The sequence below is a fragment of the Patella vulgata genome, chromosome 4, assembly GCF_932274485.2.
Source record: "Patella vulgata chromosome 4, xgPatVulg1.2, whole genome shotgun sequence".
Taxonomy (NCBI): Eukaryota; Metazoa; Mollusca; class Gastropoda; family Patellidae; genus Patella; species Patella vulgata.
Window position 1 is genome coordinate 79,687,397 of NC_065882.2, and position 16,871 is coordinate 79,704,267.

The window sequence follows — 16,871 nt, forward strand, 5'->3', positions numbered from 1 at the left end:
GCATGCGGCCCAATGCACAACTGTAGTTAACCGCAGTTAGACTTAGTTAACCGCAGTTAGACCTAGTTAACCGCAGTCAGACTTAGTTAACCGTAGTTTAACGTAGTTAGGCCTATAAATGTAGTTTGGATTTAAAGAAACCATGGATTTCAAAGTAGTTCAAAACATCTGTACGGTGATCTTGGATGACAAGTCCCTGCTGCGACCGTAGTTTGGAGGTAGTCTACCCTAGTTAAATCCAGTTGAACGTAATTGCCCTCTTTGTGATGTCCGTAAATTGTGTTATGTCCGTGGGTTTGTCTTGTTTAATTGTGTGGTGCAGAACTTACTATTATGAAAGACAACTGGCGAGATCAATGACAATAATCAAAAGAAATTGCGCATAAACACAAGATGGGATATCTCATTTATCAAATTGTGCAGGTCTAAATAAATATCTGACAATAAATGAAATATTACTATACAATTTATCACATCAGAAATTAATTTATAATAATTTTACTCTCGTTACTTATCTGCGACATGTTTTCATGGTGGTTTCTTTCAAAAATGATTAATAACTATAGTTTCAAATATTGCTATAAAATCACATCCATATTATGCAATACTCATCTGGACGATTGTTTAATTTGTTACTTAGTCATAAATGGGTAAGTTTCTTTACAGTTTAAGAAATTAATTATATTGTACTTTAAATTTGGAAGACGCAGTGGCTCGCTAATCAGGAGGTCTTGGGTTCGCGCCCAGTGTTTGCCGAGAACGTTTCGCGGATTTTCCTATTTTTGCGGCGGGGGGGGGGGGGGCCTGGCAAGGTACAGTGTCTAGTCGTTCGAATGGGACGTAAAAGAACCCTTGGGAGTTTGAATTGGAAATAAGAGTAGGCGGTTGGGTCGCTGTTCGGGCAAAATTTTGATCATAGCCTACTGTATGGGATGTATGCCATAATACGCCAGCGCAGGTCAATAATGGAAATTAAAATATTTTGGCATAACTAGAATATAGAACAAAGGCTGTCGGTGAGATCGAATACTTCTCAGATTCAATCGGGCTAATGAAGACGGACTATGACTGAAATTTGCCAGGACAGAGGCGTTGCCGCATGATCGTCCTCGAATGTCAGCCGTTAAGGGCTGTTATACGTGCTCGCAAATATGTACGTGCCTTTTCCTGTTAAATCCACAGTATTGTACCACTGACAAGGTGGGACCCGGCTGGAAAATCTCGGTCAATACCCAGAACGGTAAAAGTCAGAAATGTAGATCGGATCGTAAGTGCCTGCGCTCGTCAAAGCGTACGCAGACACCTGTAATAGTATAATAAGAAGGTCAAATACCTGACAACTGGGACCCGCATCGAGTTTCTCTCATTCAAAGCGACATTTGACATTTTCCCTAGATAATGGGGGCACTGAGATGTTTTAGAATTTGACATGCTGTGGTTAATTTCTACAATTAAGAGACAATCCTCTATGTTATTGGGGGGTCACGGTGACTAAGTGGGTAAGACGCTGGCTCGCTAGCCTGGAGGTCGGGTGTTAGATCCCTGCATTGGCCAAGAAAGTTCATCCAGATTTTCCGGTGTGGTCCCCCCCTTGTCAGTGATGCAGGACGGAGGGCCTGACAAGGACAGCTGTCTAGTAAAAACCGAGGTTCCGTGTACACATTGGCGTGCACGTAAAAGATCCCTTGACAGTTGGAATTCGATGTAGTGCCATTGTCCGGGCAAACTTTCACTCATAGCACACTGTAAGGCGTATGCCCGTCTTCATCAGCCCAGTTCGGAGCAAAACAGTAGGACGTTAAACCCCATTTCATTTCATTTTCATTTCTATGTTATTGGGGGCGGGGTTAGTTGGCCGAATGGTTAGCACGTGCATGCTGTGTCATAAGGTCTATTATTGAGTCAACTGCCGTGGTTTCCTTTCCCCGGTTGCACGTGACAAGGAGCAGGGACGCCTGTCCAACCTAGTGGGGTTTCTACAGGACCTCCGGTTTCCTCCCACTGCTAAAGAACCCAACGCGTAAGCGAATTATTGAAATAAAATTGAACCATGAGTTAGTCCCGAAATAGCTAAGTTTGTGTCGAGTGGACGTTAAACCCCATTCATCTCTCTCTCTCTCTCTCTCTCTCTCTCTCTCTCACTCTCTCAGACGTTAAACCCCATTTTATTTCATTTAATTCATATTTTTATTTTAAATCGCAGGTGTGGTAATTTTATCAAATCCCGTAAAGATGTTTGTATGCCTCGTGGTGATCACTCTTGTGTCTGTTGGTGCTGGTACAAAGAATGAATTTACGTGTTTTAAGTCTATGAAGAGGTGTAGGAATTGGTGTGGTGGGCATGCCCAAAGTCCTGATGGTGCTGGATATTACTGCAACGATTACTGTCAAATTGTCGAAAGAAAACGGTTTGGTTATTGTGAAGTACAAACAAATACATTATATTGCCCAAACCAGGTTGATATCCCATATGCTTACCAATGTAGATGTTCAAATGAACCACCATCTCAGTCTTCGAATGAAGTCGGTCCCGATCCATTGTCTCGTTCTGGAAGTAAATCGAAGAAAGACTCCAAATCTGATTCTGAAAATAACTCCAAATCTGATTCTGAAAATAACTCCAAATCTGACTCTGAAAATAACTCCAAAACTGACTCTGAAAATAACTCCAAATCTAATTCTGATTCTAACTCCAATTCTGATTCTAACTCCAATTCTGATTCTAACTTAAAATCTGATTCTAACTCAAAATTTGATTCTAACTCTAAATCTGATTCTTCCGAAGACGAAAATGGGAGAATTTGTTTCAGTACCAGACAGAGTTGTGAGGCTTGGTGTGGTGGATACGATGAGAGTCCGTTTGGTGATGGATATTACTGTAATGAGTATTGTCAGTTTGTGGAGGGTCTGGCTGGCGGTCGATGTGTATACCACGGTCATACCGGAACATGCCCAAATAGAATCGGCGTACCATATGCGTACCAATGCTTATGTTATGGAAGAAAATCTCCAACAAATTGGAGGGGTTGATGAATAAAACTGACGCATTGTATTCCAGTAATAATAATAAATTATACAGCAAGCCTACTCGCTGTGTTTGTCGATTTTATTATTTTAGCGAATATTATATGTAAGCCGATTAGTAACCTTTCAAAGTGCCACGGTGAAATGCAGGACCGGTATTACGGGGGGCGGAGGCGGGGCCCTTCTCCATGAGACCCAGCAAGCTGCCCCCTTGAGACAAAAGAAGAAATTATTGCAAAAATGGACTTTTTTGCAAAACATGGTTCCCTCGACGTTCTACTTTTACAATATATCAACCATTTTTGCAATGAAATTTCGATAATGAAAAAACATTTCTCTGTAATGAAAAATAGGTATGAAAATGAAGTTACTGGTGATAAGAAGAATGATGAATGCATCAATAATGATTCTAACAATCATCAGTGGTTTAAAAAAAATGACTATGATGAAATCGACAAAAGAGACAATTATTGCAGAAATAGTTTTTTTGCAAAAAGAGAAAATTATTGCAGAAATAGTTTTTTTGCAAAAAGAGAAAATTATTGCAGAAATGGTTGTTATTGCAAAAATGGTCCCGTGCTGTTTCTAATTTTGCAAGATCGCAATAATTTCATTTTATTGCAAACAATGGTTGATATTGCAAAAGGTCTGCTTGATTCCATTATGTCATTATTCTACCACTCCCCTGTGGTCTTATACTATCTCATCATTATCAGTTATTAGTACCACAAGTGATAGGGTACCACTTCACGTTGCTCACATCCAAGCACCCCCACTCCCTTCCTAAAAATCCTGCCCACTGCCCCTATGGTTCACAAACAAAAATATAATAACAAAATCAATAACCATCTTAATATGATATGAACTTAATATCAGCTTGATGAAAACTGCTTTCCGACGAGATAACGATCGGGGAACAGTGCGATCTATATTCTACCGAGGGGCTTAGCCTATATTTTGTTCCAATCATTGCCATTCTGGATGTCGAGCTAGATTTGGACCAGCCCCAACCCCCCCCCCCCATTCACAGCTTGTAGATACGTTCCTGGTCAAATAGTCCTTAATCTCTCTTAGTTGCCGCTTCGGAGGCAAGAAATACACAGTTTGGAGGTAAGAAGGCAAGCGATGAACAAAATGGGGTTTAACGCCTACTTTTCTGCACCGACTAGGCTAATAAAGACAGACATACGCCAAGAAGTTTACTACAAAAGAAAATTAGGCCTGCTCTTATATCGAATTCCAACTGTCGGGCACACGTGAACTTAGTTTTTCGTTCCATCCAGGTGACTATATAGGGGCTACCCAGTACCACTGACAAGGGGAAACCACGCTGGCAAATCCTGGGTCTCTCCAACTCAGGGGAACAAGACTGAGGGTTTGCCAGGAAAAGGCGTTTACACGTTGACTTACTTGTGAAACAAACCTTGACATATAGCTGTTATTGGCTAATTAAAACACGACGGGATAGAGTTTTTCTAACATTCTATAGCAGGGGTTAAAACTGTAGAATGGAAGATTTCATGCGTACCAAAGTGAAACTCATCCAAGAACTTTTGATCCTCAACACATAGTTTAATTTTCATCTTATGAATCGGACAAAAACTGGCGCCTCTGGGAGGTCCACAAACGTCATTCATATTTCACATTTTGCGTAAAAGGCATTTGGCATAACTCCAGAACGGAAGGTCCAATGAGCACCAAACTTGAACTCGCCCAAGAACTAGTGATACTTAAGCACTTCTTTTAAGTTTCATCGAAATCGGATAAAAATTGTTGCAACCTTGGTATTATGTACCTACTTTTACGCCATTTGACGGGAAGTTTCGGTACGATTTTCTGTAAATTGTGTTATGTCCGTGGTTTAATTGCTTGTGTGTGGTGCAGTACTTACTATTATGAAAGACAACTGGCGAGATCAATGACAATAATCAAAAGAAATTGCGCATAAACACCAGATGGGATATCTCATTTATTAAACTCTGCAGGTCTCCATGTTCTAAATAAATGACAATAAATGACAATAAATGAAATATTACTATAAAATTTATCACCTCAGAAATTAATTTATAATAATTTTACTTACACCTCATTACTTATCTGCGACATGTTTTCGTAATGCTTTTTTTTTCAAAAATGATTAATATCTATATCTATGTTTTGCTCCGAACTGGGCTAATGAAGACGGACATGAGGGAAATTTTGCCCGGCCTACTCTTATCTCCAATTACAACTGTCAAGGAATCTTTTACGTGCACGCCAATGTTTACACCTGACCTCGGTTTTTCGTCCCATCCGAACGACTAGACAGCTGTCCGTGAAGGCCCTCCACCCTGCATCACTGACAAGGGGGAACCACGCCGGAAAATCTGGATAAACTTTCTCGGCAAATGCAAGGATCGAACATCCAACCTCCAGGCTAGCGAGTCAGTGTCTTACCCACTAAGTCACTGTGGCCCCAGAATATAGAACAAAGGATGTTGGCGAGATAGAATACTTCTCAGATTCATCCGGGCTAATGAAGACGGACTATGACTGAAATTTGCCAGGACAGTGGCGTTGCCGCATGATTGTCCTCGAATGTCAGCCGTTAAGGGCTGTTATACGTGCGCGCAAATGTGTACGTGCCTTTTCCTGTCAAATATGTACGTACCTTTTCCTGTAAAATATGTACGTGCCTTTTCCTGTTAAATCCACAGTCGTGTTCCACTGACAAGGTGGGACCCGGCTGGAAAATCTCGGTCAATACCCAGAACGGTAAAAGTCAGACACCTGTAATATAATAATAAGAAGGTCATATATACTGGACAACTGGGATCCGCATCGAGTTTCTCTCATTCAAAGCGACATTTGACATTTTCCCTAGATAATGGGGGCACTGAGATGTTTAAGAAATTGACATGCTGTGGTTAATTTCTACAATTAAGAGACAATCCTCTATGTTACTGGGGGGGGGGGGGGTCACGGTGGCTAAGTGGGTAAGACGCTGGCGCGCTAGCCTGGAGGTTGGGTGTTCGATCCCTGCATTGGCCAAGAAAGTTCATCCAGATTTTCCGGTGTGGTCCCCCCTTGTCAGTGATGCAGGACGGAGGGCCTGACAAGGACAGCTGTCTAGTAAAAACCGAGGTTCCGTGTACACATTGGCGTGCACGTAAAAGATCCCTTGACAGTTGGAATTCGATGTAGTGCCATTGTCCGGGCAAACTTTCACTGATAGCACACTGTATGGCGTATGCCCGTCTTCATCAGCCCAGTTCGGAGCAAAACAGTAGGACGTTAAACCCCATTTCATTTTCATTTCTATGTTATTGGGGGCGGGGTTAGTTGGCCGAATGAAGCTGGTCCCGATTCATTGTTTCATTCTGGAGGTAAATCGAAGAAAGACTCGAGCTCTGATCCTGAAAGTAACTCCAAATCTGACTCTGAAAATAACTCCAAATCTGATTTTGAAAATAACTCCAAATCTGACTCTGAAAATGACTCCAAATCTAATTCTGATTCTAATTCAAATTCCAACTCAAAATCTGATTCTAACTCAAAATTTGATTCTAACTCTAAATCTGATTCTTCCGAAGACGAAAATGGGAGAATTTGTTTCAGTACCAGACAGAGTTGTGACGCTTGGCGTGGTGGATACGATGAGAGTCCGTTTGGTGATGGATATTACTGTAATGAGTATTGTCAGTTTGTGGAGGGTCTGGCTGGAGGTCGATGTGTATACCACGGTCATACCGGAACATGCCCAAATAGAATCGGCGTACCATATGCGTACCAATGCTTATGTTATGGAAGAAAATCTCCAACAAATTGGAGAGGTTGATGAATAAAACTGACGCATTTTATTTCAGCAATAATAATAAAATAAGACAACAAGCCTCCTCATTATGTTTAGCTATTTTATTATTTCGTGCACGTTCTTTTTCACTCCTTCTTGTCTTCGCATTAACTTAAAGCGGGACGGTGAAACCATGAATTCGTGTAAAATCCCCCCCGCCAATACCTCCCCTGCGACGTTCGATTCCATTACGTCATCATTCTTCCACTCCTCTGTGGTCTTATAGTATCTCATCACTATCAGAAGCCACAGTGGGTAAGACACAGGCCCGCTAACCTGGAAGTTTATCGGGATTTTTCAACGTGGTTTCCCCTTTGTCAGTGGTGTAGGACGGAGGGCCTGACAAGGAAAGCTGCCTAGTCGTTCGGATGGGACGAACACCCGACGTCCAGCGTACCACTGCCACTAAGGTTCACAAAATCAATAATAATACCAATAACAATTTTAATCGTTATATGATATGAAGTTTATGTCAACTTGTAGAAAACTCCTTTCCGGCGAGATGATGATCGGTGAACAACGTGATATATGTTCTACCAGCGCGCTCAGTGTTATAGCCAGTATTTTGTTGCCATCCATGGTGTTGTTGGATGCTGGATGTCGTCCTAGATTTGGAACCGCCCCACCCCCTCCCATTTCACAGCTTCTTGATACGTTACTGGTCAAATGTTCCTTAATCTATCGCAGTTGGCGCTTCAGAGGCAAGAAATAATCCGCGCGGAGGCAAGAAGGCAAGTGATGATATGAAATGGGGTTTAACGTCCTACTTTTCTGCACCGACTGGGCTAATGAAGACAAGACATACGCCATGAAGTGTGCTATGAAAGAAATTAGGCCAATACAGTGCCGCTATGGCCTTCTCTTATACCGAATGCCAACATTCGGGGGTTCTTTTACGCGCACACCATCGTGCATAGATGAGCTCAGTTTTTCGTACCCGGAAAAATCATGGGTATGCGCAAGTCAGTAATACAAGACTGAGGGTTTGTTACGAAAAGGGCGTGTACACGTTGACGTACTCGTGAAACCACCCTTGACATCTGTCATTCATTTGCTGTCTGGACAAACTTTTCCTCATGGTACACTGCAATCTGATTAAAACACAGGTCCTATTTCGTTTCGTTTTTTTGTTTTTATATTTCAAAATTTTGTTTTTATATTTCAAAATTTTGTTTTTATATTTCAAAATTTCGTTTTAGTTGTCTTTAGTACATTAGGATCTGGAAGAATTGTTATATACCCCGCGTTGTTCTGGATGATGTGAGAGCTTGGCTAATGAAACGGTCTGTTACGGCGAGTTTTTGGCGTGGTGAGTTGCATGGAACTTTGAGTAAACCACTAACGTCAACGCTGTTTGATTAATCAGTGTTTGAAGTCTTTAGGTCAAAACGCCGCTCGTATGACACCTGACGCGACCTTCAACTACCACTGGTCAGATCTTCATGTAGTGTAGGCCGTCGAAAATATAGAAAAACCGAAACGAAATATACATCTGTATTTTAATCAGATTAGGTAAACTGTAAGGCGTATACCCGCCATTCATTCCCACTAGAGCTATCGTCGAAGTAAGTAAGTCAATTGGGTTTAGTCGTTAGGGGTGAAAGTAATTTTTCAGTTGTTATTCTGTCCCATTGGTTATATAGTGCAGACCATATTCCTGAAACAATGACTTTATTTGACGTCCACTTCCACCGAAGTGATATTGCAGACAGCTTCTGTTTGACTTTTTTGACTTTGGTGATATTTATATGGCTTGGCTGTTTTTATAGAATATTTCTAAACAAGTAGACCACATTGTGTTTCCACGAATCAATATGAAGAAATTTTGTACCGCGCTGCGATTTGCCGAACAGTTTCGTCACTTGTCGTAGACGACTTAATGTCACGGTGGAAGCAACAATGTATTAAATTATGTATGATAACCCACAATTACGGTACTCGATTACAACTAAAAACTTCCTTCTGAATTAATCCACTACTGAGTTGGTCAAAGGCCACAAAGTCTCAGCTACTTCCATTCTACCTGAATGGAACTCAAACTGTAGATTGGGCGTGGCCGACAAATGAGGGGGTGGGGGACAATGTCCAATATCGACTACCCAGAAGGAGATTTATACGGACAATTTATATTGACGCGGTTTTATCCCTAAATAGCCTCCTCGACGGCTTTACGTTGAAATATACTATTGTTAACGATATCCGAATGGTATGTAACTCACAATTCAAATTAGGGTTAGGGTTTTTCCCTTTAATCCTGTTTTAGTAATTAACCTTTAAATCGCTAAAATCCCGTAGTTGCAGGGACCAGTGCGTGCTAACACTTAAAACACCGCGTTGAGAACCCACCCAACTTCTTTAAATACAAAGATACAATTCCAATTCTCGGGGGTTGAACTTTCAATGTTTTTGTTTCGATACTAGCGAAATGAGATGGGGCTTAACGTCTCGCCTATCTGCACCAACCGTGCTATGGTTAAATCTATTTGTTAAGGCCAGCTCAATTTTCATCAAGGTCGCTGAGATGTAAATAAGGTTAGGGCACGTGATTGTTGGCGAGATTGTAGGTTAGGGTTGGGTTATGAATTGGGGCCAGGTCCCGGGTAAGGGTTAGGGTCGGAATTAGCGCTAGGCCTGTTTACATCTCGTGACCTTTGACCAAACCTGCCTTATCAAATAGATCTAAACAATGTGCTGTGGGGTCAATTGTGCGTGAACAGCCGGGATTTCTTTTATGTTAATTTCAAACTATTAGTTAACCTTGCTTACACCAAACATCGCCTTTTTGATGCCTGTGGTAGCCGAGAAATGAAATGAAATGAAATGGATAACGTCCTACTGTTCTGCTCCGACTGGGATAATGAAGACGGGCATACGCCATGCAGTGTGTAAACAGGACCTCGGTTTTTCGTCCCATCTCGATGACCTTTCTCCGCCAATGAAGACCTCCAGGTATCGAGCAAGTTTCTTACCCACTTAGCCACCGTAGCTCCTGGTGGCCGAGAAAGTTCCCCGTCTTGTCGTTCGAAGTGAGCTAAAATAGAAATCTCGTATACACGTTGTTATGCATGTAAAAGGACCCTTGACAATCTTAATTGGAAATAAGAGTAGCCCATAGCGCCGCTGTCTCGGCACAATTACCCTCACAGCACACTGTGTGGCACATTATTCCGGTTGAAACAGGAAAGAAAGACGCTTCGATGTTTCAATTCATGCAATACCTGCCTAGATCATAAGGTATATTATCTATACAGGTCTAAATGGGGTTTAACGTCCTACTGTTCTGCTATACTGGGCTAATGAGGACGGACACGGACATACACCATACGCCATACAGTGTGCTATGAGGGAATTGTACACTACGGTCTACCCTTATAATGAAACCAACTGCCAAGTTCGGTTACGTGCACGCCGATATGTACACGGGACCTCGGGTTTCCGCCACATCCGAATGACTAGACAGCTGTCCCTTACAAGGAGAAACCACGTTGGAAAATCCCAACGAACTTTCTTGGCCAATACCGGGAGCGAACATGTCAACGTAGCTCGGTGCAAATTGTTGAGTGAGAGGAGGGGCCATGAGGTCGAGTTACAAGAAGTGGGATCGTTATTGAAAGCAAAATGATAGGTTAGTTTAAAAAATTATCTAATAATTGTTTATTGGTCCTCTTCCTCCCGATTCTGTTGGAATTCGACAAAGAGTACTCTAAAAAAACGCTTCTGGACAAAATCACCCAACCCCTGCAAACTTAGAAATTAGAATATGAATCTCGAAATGACAAACTCAGTTTTGACATGTTAACCTCCAATCGCAATTTCTTACTTTGGAGAATCCACTTACTTTGTTCGAGTCGATTAGAAAGGGGGTGGTTAGCACGTGTCCGCTGTATCATCATAAGGTCTGCCATTGGAGTCGACTGGCGTGGTTTCGATTCCCCTGTTGTACGTGTCAAGGAGTAGGGTCGCTTGTCCAACCTCTTGGGTTTTATCCGGGTCCTCCGGCTTCCTCCCACTGCTACAGATCCCTAAACGCAAAGCGAATTATTGAAATAAAATTGAATCATGTGTTGGTCCTGAAATGGCCTAGTTTGTGTCGAGTGGACGTTAAACTCTATTTCCCTTCCCTAAAGTCGATTGTTGCTTGGACTTTGTTATTTTGATACAGTTAACAATTTATTGTATTAAAACAACCTGAAAGAAGGGGAGGGGGTCTAGTGGTTGAATGTTTAGTCAGTTGTTCTGATGGGACGAAATACCGAGTTCCTGTGTACACGTGGGGGGAGGGGAATGGTTATCACGTGAGGGTGGAATCATTAGGTCTGTCATTAAGTCAAGTGGCGTGGTTTTGATTCCCCGCTTGAGCGTGACTAGGAGTTGAGTCGCCTGTCCAACATCGTGGATCTTCTCCGGGTTCATCGGGTTACTCCCACTGCTACAGACCCCATACGCGCAAGCGAAATATTAAAATAAAATTGAACAATATGTAAGTCCCGAAATGACCCAGTCTGTTGAGTGGTCGTTAACCCCCACCCCCTCTCTCTCTCTATCTCTCTCTCTCTCTCTGAAGCGAAAATAAGCACAGATAGATATATGCAATTATGCAATTATTTATTCATTTATTTCATTGCTGTTGGCTGCATTTATGAACCCCAGCAGTAACATCGGTAAATGCCATAGTAACGGATCCGGTTCGGACATCCTGTGTTGTTCCTGTAATATTTGCAATAACCGCCTCCTTTCTTTTGGACGACTTTACAATATTCATTACAGTAGTAACCGGAACCGTCCGGGCTTGAGCTATAGCCACCACACCATGCGTTACAACCACTGACGCTAGTGTAACAGGTTCGTTCATCGTCGTCATCTTCATCGGACGTGGAAGAAGACGAAGACGAAGAAGACGAAGACGAAGATGAGCATGTACATTGGTAAGCGTAACGTGTACGTACGCTGTTGGGACAACTCCTTGTACTCAACACACGTTTACAATAACCACCATCACGACGTTCAACTTGTCTGCAGTATTGGTTACAGTAGTAGCCAGTACCATCAGGCGATGCAGAATATCCACCACACCACGAATAACACCCACTTCGCCTACTGTAGCACGTTCGTTCATCTCTGTTAGCTACAGTTGTTGTGACCCTAGGTGCAGGGGTAGTAGTTGCTCGGTTGTTATAGCAGGTACATTGGTAGGCATACTGGGTACGCAGAGTGTTCGGGCAGCCAGAACTTCGGCGCAACCTACAGCTACCACCGTCTTGTTTCTGCACCTCTTTGCAATATTCATTACAGTAATAACCTGACCGCCCGGGGCTCACAGAATAACCTCCACACCATGAATTACAGCTGCTTCTTGAGAGATAACAAGTTCTTTCTTCTCTGGTCCTACTCGCCGAAACGTTGTAACAGCTGCATTGGTAGGCATAACTGGTGTATATTCTGTTTGGACAGCTTGACCGTCTCTGTAATCTACACGACCCTCTATCTGCGTGTTCTACTCTTCGACAATATTCGTCACAATGATAACCCAAACCATTGGTACTTTGTGCCTGTCCACCATACCAACTAAGACAAAGGGTCTTAAAGTAATAGCAAGTTTTTACATCATTCCTAGTACTAGGGGCAGACGTTGTAGTAGTGGTTCGTACGGACAAGGGTGTTCGTCTTATGATCCTGTAACATGTACATCGATAGGCGTAGCGGGAACGAATTGGATTTGGGCAATATCTACTCCTATGTAACAGACAATAGCCACCGTCTTTTTTCTCGACTACCCGACAATACTCATTACAGTAGTAACCGGAACCGTCTGGACTCACGGAATATCCTCCACACCAAGCGTTACAGCCAGACCTAGTGTTGTAACATGTCCTTTCATCTCTCGCGGGCGTAGTCGTTCTAAGTGTTGTTGTTGTTGTTGTTCTGGGTGTTGTTCTTGTACTGCCAGAACATACACATTGATATACAAAATCAGACGTAAGTCTATTGGGACAACTTATGGAATTCCGAATCTTTCGACACGAACCACTGACTTGGTTCTCTACTCTTCGACAATAATCGTTACAGTCATAGCCCAAACCATCCCGACTTTGAGCATATCCTCCACACCAAGCATCACATCCAGCCTTGTTTACGTAACATGTTTTCTCGTCGGGCCTGCTTGTAGTAGATATTTCGTCCGCAGTGGTCGATGTTTCTTCCGTAGTAGTTGGCGTTTCCTCCGTAGTGGTAATTTCTTCCGTAGTGGTTGGTGCTTCTTCTGTAGTAGTAATTTTTTCTGTGGTCGTTGGTGCAGTAGCCTCTGTGGTTGTTATTTCTTCTGTAGTGGATGCTGCAGAACAGATACATTGGTATAAAACACCATGAAAACTGATCGCATTGGGACAATAATCAGTGTTTGTAATCATTCCACACGAACCGCTGACCTGGTGCTCTACTCGTTTACAGTATTCTTTACAGGAAAAGCCTGAGCCATCGGTACTTTGAGCATACCCACCACGCCAAGCTTTGCAGTCCCCAATATTGCTATAACATGTCTTCTCGTCCGGCGGGTTTGTAGTGGTTGGCGCTTCCGTCGTGGTAGTTATGTCTTCCGTAGTACTTATGTCTTCCGTAGTAGGTATTTCTTCCGTAGTGGTTGGGATTTCTTCCGTAGTAGTGATTTCTTCTGTGGTCGATGGTGCAGTAGCCTCTGTGGTTGCTATTTCTTCTGTAGTGGATGCTGCAGAACAGATACATTGGAATAAAAAACCATGAAAACTGATCGCATTGGGACAATAACGGGTGCTTTCAATCTTTTCACACGAACCACTGACCTGGTGCTCTACTCGTTTACAATATTCGTTACAGGAAAAGCCTAAGCCATCGGTACTTTGAGCATACCCACCACGCCAAGCTTTGCAGTCCCCAAAGTTGCTATAACATGTCTTCTCGTCCGGCGGGTTTGTAGTGGTTGGCGCTTCCGTCGTGGTAGTTATGTCTTCCGTAGTAGTTATTTCTTCCGTAGTAGTTATGGTTGTGGTATCTTCCGTAGTAGTTGGCGTTCCTTCCGTAATAGTAATGTATTCCGTAGTGGTTGGGGTTTCTTCCGTAGTGGTGATTTCGTATGTGGTTGGGGTTTCTTCCGTAGTGGTGATTTCGTCTGTGGTCGGCGGTGCCTCAGCCTCCGTGGTTGTTATTTCTTCTGTGGTGGTCTCGGTAATGGTTGGCGTTGTACTGGCCTCAAAACAGGTACATTGGTAAGCGTCGGCTGAACTGACCGGGTTTGGGCAGTTCGCAGTCGTGGCATAATAGGTACATCTACCACTGTCTTTATTTTTAACAACTTTGCAGAATTCATTACAATAATAACCAAGGCCGTTAGGGCTGACGGTATAACCCCCACACCAGTCATCACAACCAGCTTCCGTTTCATAGCAAGTAAGTTCATCTTCCGGTAGAGGGGTAGGCGCAGGAGTATTGTCGTCGTGACATGTACATTGGTAGGCATCGAGGGAACGAACTTTATTTGGACAGGTCGCCGTTGTATTATAATAGTCACAACTACCGCCGTCTCTCTTCTCGACGGCTATACAGTATTCATTACAATAGTAGCCTAAACCGTTGCTGCTAACATCGTAACCTCCACACCATTTAGCACATTCAGCACTAGATGGGTAGCATGTTTTGTCGTCAAATGTAACTGGATTCGGTGCTGGGGGGTCATCATAGCACGTACACTGGTAGGCAGACCAACCACTTAAAGTGTTGGGACACTCGTTCTTGTTGTCAAGTTTCCTACACTCGCCGTGGTCTTTCAACTCCACCGCTTGGCAATATTGGTCACAATAATAACCAGTGCCATCCGGACTTTGTTTGTGCCCACCACACCAATTTAAGCTGCAATCACTTTCAGTACGGAAGCAAGTTTTTTCGTCCGGTATCGGTGCGTCATTGTTTTCACAAACACATTGAAAAGCAAAGTATTGTTTCACGCTGTTGGGACAACTCGATGTATTACTAACCAGTATACACCGGCCACCATCCTTGTATTCAATCGCTTGGCAATATTCGTTACAGTAATAACCAGTTCCGTCACTGCTTTGTGCTTTTCCACCACACCAAAGGTTGCAGTTGCCCTGATTGAGGTAGCAGGTCGGCACCTCCTTCGTACCGACTGCTAGTGACGCAAGCGACACCACCAAAAGGAAAATAATCATCTCTATTAATTTCGTTTATCTGAAAAACAAAAAAGAACATTGTTGTCAGTGGCGATTCGAACCCTCCTTTTCAAATTGTAACTGCAAGGCAGTGGTTGTGGGAATTTGCATCGAAAACTACCTTTTCTGTTTAGCACTTTTAGTTTGATGTTAATTGTGTTGTGGTCTTCGGGAGTTATGATGTAAGGGGAGGGGGTAGAGGGCTATATATACCATTCGTTCCAAGGACTGTCGTTCAGACGGCTAACATGGAGTACATACCCTATGAACACAAGTTCTTATTATTATTAAAGGTATTAGGATCCATGGTGTCCTGCTGGGTATGGAGTTGATATAATAACCAAGGTTCGGTTCCCGGTCAAGCTATCGGGCAAATGTGATTTCTATAAGGAATAGAAGGAAACGCCACTGTCATAGCTAGATACCCTCCAGCATAAACCGCTTCTTTAGTACTACCGGTATTGGGGTCCACAGTAGTATGGCGTGTATGGTGCTTGCATACTAATTAGGCTGTGCCGAGTTTTGCTCCGCAAAATGGTAGTTTGGCGGGTATGGTGCTTGCATACTAGCTACGTTGTCCCGCGTTCAGTTCCGGAAAATGGGCCGTTCCAGTGGAAGTGTGAGTTTGGAAAGGAGTAGATGGAAACTCCGCTTTCCTGAAAAGATCCAGCACCGGGGAACCGGTCCATTGGAGACGGGCATAGAATATGCTATCAGGGAAATTTGACAAGGAGTATACTGTCATGACAAGGTCTCCCTATCCAGTAAACCTATGCATGGTAACTAGGCGAATAGAAACTGATTAAATTATATTAATATAGTGCAACTTACCCAGAAATTCTGTATATGTTTAATAGTTACCAGGACTCCCGACAAGACAAATGTTAAAGAAATAAGAAATTGCTGAAAGTTATATAGCAATTTAAAAACATCATTAATCTTCACCTCCAGTAGGTGTTGACTCAACAACATGGTACCCAAGTCATTTAAATAATATAAACACGAAAACACAACCATCATGGTTGATTAACGAGGCTCATTATTCACACCACGTAAGGGGGATTGGGCAGTGGGCATTAACCCCAATTGATGCCTGACCTATTTTTTATTGGGGGGGGGGGAAGAGAAATAAGGGTTTAAAATCAACTCAACACAAACTAGGCAACTTTGGGATAACACGTGGTTCAATCTTATTTCAATAAATCTCTCTCTCTCTCTCTCTCAGTAAGTGAGTACAGCGTCTCGACAACTAACAACCCGGCCTTTATGAAATTAACATACGACTATTGTATATTATTGAACTTAACTTTCAATACAATATAAAAAATAACACAATAAGAACATTGCAGCCATGGTAAACACGTTCATCGGGATTTTCCGACGTGGTTTCCCCTTGTCAGTGGAGCAGGACGAAGGGCCTGACAATGACAGCTGTCTAGTCGTTGGAATGGAACGAAAAAGCAAGATCCCGTGTATACATTGGCGCACAGCGTCGGTTACACACCGGTTACATTGTTGGCGTGTACTATGTTATGGCTAGATTATTGAAAATGAAATGAAATGAAATGGATCCTTTATGTGCACGCCAATGTGTGCACGGAACTTAATAAATTACGCTCGTAAATGAAATGAAATGGAGTTTAACGTCCTACTTTTCTGCTCCTAACCTGGGCTAATGAAGACGGGCGTACGCCACACAGTGTGCTATGAGGGAAATTTTGCCCGGACAGCGGCACTACGGCCTACTCTTATATCGAATTCCAACTGTCAAGGGATCTTTTTCGCGCACGCCAATGTGTACTCGGGACCTCGGATTT

At 42.8% G+C, this 16,871-nt stretch overlaps 1 protein-coding gene and 1 long non-coding RNA gene across 2 annotated transcripts; one reads left to right on the forward strand and one right to left on the reverse strand.

Annotated features, from left to right (window-relative positions):
- Positions 1-34: 34 nt before the first annotated feature.
- Positions 35-3,087, forward strand: LOC126819387 (uncharacterized). Its single transcript, XR_007679590.1, has 2 exons — positions 35-650; positions 2,204-3,087. It is a non-coding gene; the product is annotated as an uncharacterized LOC126819387 (long non-coding RNA).
- Positions 3,088-11,446: 8,359 nt separating this feature from the next.
- On the reverse strand, positions 11,447-16,013 carry LOC126819344 (mucin-5AC). The gene is made up of 2 exons (XM_050547327.1): positions 15,886-16,013; positions 11,447-15,073 (listed from the first exon to the last, which is right to left on the reverse strand). The coding sequence occupies exon 2, from the start codon at positions 15,052-15,054 to the stop codon at positions 11,494-11,496; it is 3,561 nt and encodes a 1,186-aa protein (XP_050403284.1). The 5' UTR covers positions 15,055-15,073; positions 15,886-16,013; the 3' UTR covers positions 11,447-11,493.
- Positions 16,014-16,871: the final 858 nt, after the last annotated feature.

What these genes read in the sequence shown, in the direction of transcription:
- LOC126819344 (XM_050547327.1), bottom strand. Translation starts at nt 15,054, where the DNA reads ATGATTATTTTCCTTTTGGTGGTGTCGCTTGCGTCACTAGCAGTCGGT.